At 37.1% G+C, this 6,000-nt stretch overlaps 1 protein-coding gene across 1 annotated transcript; it reads right to left on the bottom strand.

Moving 5' to 3' along the window:
• Window positions 1-3,547: 3,547 nt before the first annotated feature.
• Window positions 3,548-5,956, bottom strand: gpx2 (glutathione peroxidase 2). The gene is made up of 2 exons (XM_022672567.2): window positions 5,296-5,956; window positions 3,548-4,195 (listed from the first exon to the last, which is right to left on the bottom strand). The coding sequence occupies exons 1-2, from the start codon at window positions 5,515-5,517 to the stop codon at window positions 3,842-3,844; spliced, it is 576 nt and encodes a 191-aa protein (XP_022528288.1). The 5' UTR covers window positions 5,518-5,956; the 3' UTR covers window positions 3,548-3,841.
• Window positions 5,957-6,000: the final 44 nt, after the last annotated feature.

Raw genomic sequence — 6,000 nt, 5'->3', positions numbered from 1 at the left:
TCTCCTTTCCAGTCTCAAGTCTTTTACAGCCTCCAACAGGTTTTCTTATTCCAGGATTGTTCTGTATTTATTTATCTCCATCCATCTTCAATCCATCAACTCTGACCAGCTTTCCAAATCTGTCCCTGCTGAAGAAAAGCATCCCCACAGCATGATGCTGCCACCACCATGTTTCACAGTGGGCATGGTGTGTTCAGGGTGATGAGCAGTGCTCAAAATCTCAGTAAAATACATTAAAGGAGAACTCCCTTGTAAAATTGACATTGGGTGTAGTAAAACAAGACTAGGCTACGCTATGGGATGTAAACAGGGGTTTTGAATAAGCTTTTTGTGCACTAGGGATCTACGGATAATACCTATGAGGTGTGGAGCTACTTTGAGCCTGAATAACGGTGTAAAAAGCGATGTATCTGCAGATGGAAGAATATGCCCCATATCATCCATTCTAAAGGGTGTTTGGACAAATAGAATAAAAACACTGGAGCTCAGAAAGCTGCAGGAGAGCGGAGGTGGGCTATTCAACAATGTTTAGTACTCTTTATCATGTTTTACTAAAGCAAAAGTCAATTTTACACCAGATTTCTCCTTTAAGTTTGTGGTTGTAAGGTTCCAGTGTAGATGGCATTGCCTTTTACAAAGAAAAATAGGCAAAAATCCTTATATATGAAAATGTGAATGTATTTTAAGCATTAGCTCAAAGGCAAAAGCAATACTACTAAAAATATAAATAGCCTGTAATATAAAAAAGGCTAAAACTAAAATGTGGAAGAGTCTGCGGCACATTCAGGAAAACACAGACCTGCATAATGGAAAATCTCAGACATGGACGTGCCTGCTCACTGGAGGCAGTGAGGAGAATGAGGGAGGAATGAAGGATGGAATGTGAATCTCAGACAGAGATTAGGTAATCCGGATCATGTGATAGCACGCTCTGGACAGAAAGCAGACAACAGAGATCAGACAGCAAGGCACTGGAGCACATATTACAGCATGTTTCTTCAGGTGTCCAGGTGAAAGCGTACCTGAGGGATCTAAAGCAAGCTTTACTGAGGTCAAACCTCGAGGCAGAACACAACTTTCTGAAAGAGGTATTCAGTAATAAGCAGTATCTCATGTTATGATATGTTATTAATGGAAAAGTGGTGGTAGATCATAATAATAATAATAATAATAATAACTGATTACAAAATCCATTAGGGAGCTGTGTATTGTTGATTATGGCTTACAGCCAATGAAAACCCAAAAATCTTTTTCTCAGAAAATTTGATAATTATATAAGACCAATTGGTACTTTTGGTACTCAGTGTGGGCAGTGTGCCAAGTCCTGCTGGAAAATGAAATCTGCATCTCCATAAAAGTTGTCAGCAGCAGAGGGAAGCTGTAAGATATGAAGTGCTGTAAGATTTTGCGGGAAAACAAAACTGCACTGACTTTAGACTTGATAATAAAACACAGTGGATCAACACCAGCAGATGACAGACATGACTCTCCAAACCATCACTGATTGGTGGAAACTTCACACTAGACCTCGAGCAGTTTGGACTGTGTGTCTCTCCACTCTTCCTCCAGACTCTGCTCCCTTAATTTACTTTAAAATGAAAATGTAAAATTTACTGATGATCAGTAGACTTAATACCAATTGATTTTTTGAGTTTTCATTGGCTGTGAGCTTCATAATCATCAACAATAAAATAAATAAACACTTAAAATAGATTGTGTGTAATATATGAGTTTCACCTTAGCGTTGAGCTGTGGAGCAGTGTAACTGTGTTCTCTGGAATGATGATACCCCATCCAATACGATTTCGAGATGAGTTTGGGAGTTGGGGATCATCCAATACCCTTAACTCAGTAACACTGAATAAGAACAATCAGATTTATTAGACAGCCTTCTCTAAACCGTAGAGACAGTTACACCAACAAAACTCTTTTTAATACCCCTGATTAAAAAAAAAGAAAAACGATGAATGAGCAGGTGTCCCAATACTTTTGTCTCTTTAGTATACAGTATGTTGTCTACCTTTGCATCAGGACTAGTTTAAAAATGGTGTCTCAAGAGCACTATCTAATGGACAAGATGTGTAGCACACTTTCTGCTGAATGATAATTTCTAAATTATCTAATTTTTACTCATTTCATCGGATTTAGAACACTTTTAATCATGTTTTTACTGTTTAGAAATGGTTTATAAACTAAAAAGGTCAATATGAAATATAAAATATTACTCCCAATGCAATGGAAATAAAAATATACCTTAAATATTTTCGTTAATTGTTTTTTTTTTTTTGCTATATAGATTATTATTTTTTATAGTCTTCTGTGCATAACAGACAGAAAACTTGAGAAATTTCAGGTCTGAAAGGGTTAATAACATTTATATTTTTTAAAAAGTAGATAAATCATGACAGGCCTAGGCCTATCCATATGTCCTCAAAATATCTCATCACAAAAACAGCTGAATGTTGTTTATTCATTTATTATTTTTTTATTAAACCATTATATTTTCAGCTGCTGGCGTCCTCTACATGTCTTTTATATTTACAGCGTCTCAGATGATGCCCCTTTAAGGTTTAGGGCATCGCCCTCATTAAGTAAAATAAGAGAAGGTAGAGGAACGCCACAGTGGTGCCAACTTCACATTAACAAGGCAATAACTTCATATCAAAAGTCACCAATTTTATCAGCTACAAAAGCTCATTCAATCAGATTTTTGAAGACACACCAATTAAACAAGTGGTTAAGAATATAGGTGTGTGCCATATCGTATCGTACGCAATAATATCGCCCACATTTTTTAATATGGTGAACGATATTATATCCTGAAATATGGTGCCATATCGCCCACCCCTTATTATCACATCAGAGTACTACTTTTTTTTTTTTTTTTTTTTTTTTTACTGTTTTTAGCACAAAAAAAATACTCTGTTCTCACTTTCCATAATACAGCTCTGGAAAAAATAAGAGAGCTCTTAAAAATGATGAGTTTCTTTGATTTTACCAAATTGAAAACCTCTGGAATATAATCAAGAGGAAGATGGATGATCACAAACCATCAAACCACCAAACTGAACTGCTTGAATTTTTGCACCAGGAGTAAAGCAGCATAAAGTTATCCAAAAGCAGTGTGTAAGACTGGTGGAGGAGAACATGATGCCAAGATGCATGAAAACTTTCACCTAATAATTATTCCACCAAATATTGATTTCTGAACTCTTAAAACTTTATGAATATGAACTTGTTTTCTTTGCATCGTTTGTGTTATTTCAGCCATTTCTCATTTTCTGCAAATAAATGCTCTAAATGACAATTAATTGGAATTTGGTAGAAATGTTGTCCATAGTTTATAGAATAAAATAAATAAAAATAAATAGCAAAATCAGAGAAACTGAATTAGATTTTTTTTTCAGAGCTGTATATCTACTAAAGAGTAATAGAGATCTCTGTCCAGTATCATTTATTTTACCTTAATCCTGGATATATGGAGATATTTGGAGTGCATTATTATTATTACTACAACATCCTGTATAATTAACTGTTAAAAATCTGATTTGTTTTCATTTATTTTAATTTAATTCTTTTCATTTTTTAATATCTCAGTTAGGGGTGTGCCATATCATATTGTATGCGATGATATATATATATTTTTTTTCATTTTGTTGCAGTAGTGTATTCTTGAAATTCAGATTTTTGTTATTGGGAAAATACCAGGAAATATCATGATATTATTTTATATCTGCCCTTTTTGCTGATAAGATTGGAGACCCCTGAGTTAGATGTTCAGGTGTTCAGATGTTCAGGTGTTCAGATGTTTAGATGTTTAGATGGCTGGTTAGTTGGTTGGTTAGTTCTTGGTCAATCTCAGTAATCTCTGGATGTCGGGTTCGATGGCAATGGTCTCGAACTTTTTGCTGTATCTCTTGAACGGCTCGCCTTCAGGGCCAATGAGGAACTTCTCAAAATTCCAAGAGACGTCAGTCCGGCTGACGGGGCTCCACACAAGGAATTTGGGGTCCTGCACGAAGGAGACCGGGTCGTCGTCAGGGTATGGGAGTTTGTCCTTCAGGTAGGCGAAGACGGGGTGAGTGTTGACCCCATTCACGTCACACTTCTCGAAAATGGTGAATCCAGGTTCGTATCCTGCTCCTGGCCTCACGTGCTTCAGGGAGTTCAGGATTTCTCCATTGGTGCAGTTTTCCTGCAGGAAAAGGAAACAGCAGTTCCACTGTGAGCATGGAAGTGTTTTATAAGGAAAACAAAGGATAATCTCTGGCCTAATCTCCTTCTATTATGTGTGTATTGATTACCTATTGACTGAAAAGACAAAACTCTAAAGCACTGCCCCTATGATCAGGAGAACACAGGTTTGAATCCCGGTCATGCAGCTTGCCATCAGCTACCGGAGCCCTGAGATAGCACAAATGGTGCTCTTTCCCCTCAACACCTCCTAGGGTGATGTGGATCAGCACAAGGCTGCGTCTGTGAGCTGATGTATCAGAACCGAGTCACTGCCCTGCTTTCGTGCCATATCACCCACCCCTAATTATCTAATTATCACATCAGGGTTCTACTTTTTTTTGCAGTTTTCAGAAAAGGAAAAAATCACACTGTTCTAAATACCCATTATATATCTACTAGAGACAGATTATATCTGTCCAGTATAATTTATTTTACTTTAATCCTGGATATATGGAGATATATGGAGTGATCATTAGTATCATGACAATCTGGATCATTGGCATTGTGTTACAAATCTAATAAAATTCTTTTTTTGAATATCTCAGTTAGCCATATCATTTTGCATGCAACAATAAAATTCAAAATATTTTTTCTAATTCAGTGTTTTGTCATATCGCCAAAAGTATCATTATCGTGAAAATACCATGAAATATCGTGATATTATTTTAGAGCCATATCACCCACCCCTAAGAATAATCCTATTTTTATTGTTATATGTGCTTTTCAATGTGTTTACTTTAAAAGAGCTGTGATAGTGTGAAATAACAGCAATCTCAAATTGTATTTCCTGTATGCACCAACAGAGGAAGCTCTTCGCACCGCAGACTGCTGTGATCACCTGACCTAACTAAACTGGAGGCAGAGCGAGGCTGAGACGCTAAATTGCTCCTAATCTGGGAAAAACCTCTGAGGAGCTTAAACAACTTTTTTTTCAACTCTAAAACATTAAAGCACACAAGCTTTCTAGAAGAGAAGAGAAGATACTAGAAGAGTTCTAGAAGAGACTTTAGGTCAGAGATTAAAACTTGAGAGATTAAATAAATGACTCGTTCCACCAACCTGGTAGCCAAACTGGTTACAGGGGAAGCCCAGGACCACCAGCCGGTGTGGGTACCTGCTCTGGAGCTGGTTGAGCTGGCTGTAGTCCCGGGTGGTCGTACCTCAGAGGGATGCCACATTCTCAATCAGCACCACCCGTCCTCTGAACACATTAAAATCGACGGATTCTCCCTCCAGCGTTGTAGCACGCAGGTCGTAGAAGGTCTTGGCTATGAACGTCATTATCCACACTGGTCCTCCACTACACTGTCTCTTCCCAACTGTCACGCAGGTCCTCCTGGTTGCCTAGCCTCAACTATAAAGCTGGGGTATCCAGTGACTCTGAAGAAAGCAGATATACGAGTGATACCTGATACGAGCTGGTGGTGAAAAGCCAGAGGTACGCCAGCTCAGGTTTTAGTGTGTAAACCTGCACCAGCCTTTACACACAAACCAGGCTTTTCTATGGGAGGGAAAATGAAATGTAGCTTAAAATAAGTCAATAAAAAAAATCAGATGGGTACAACGTTCAAAATGAGCAAACTGAACACAGTCTACCCTTGTAAAAATAAATTGTAAAGTACTTAAGTTCATTTAAAATATGTTTATATTAGGTAAATAATACTAGTACATTTTCTATTTAATATGCTTTATGAAAATACACATTAAATATAATTTATCTGTATTTTCATAAAATGCATTTGTAAGCAATATGCTTTAAATTAT

Source organism: Astyanax mexicanus, chromosome 14 (assembly GCF_023375975.1).
Source record: "Astyanax mexicanus isolate ESR-SI-001 chromosome 14, AstMex3_surface, whole genome shotgun sequence".
Classification (NCBI taxonomy): domain Eukaryota; kingdom Metazoa; phylum Chordata; class Actinopteri; order Characiformes; family Acestrorhamphidae; genus Astyanax; species Astyanax mexicanus.
The sequence above is the reverse complement of the archived record's forward strand: the minus strand, read 5'-3'. Positions and strand labels throughout refer to the sequence as shown.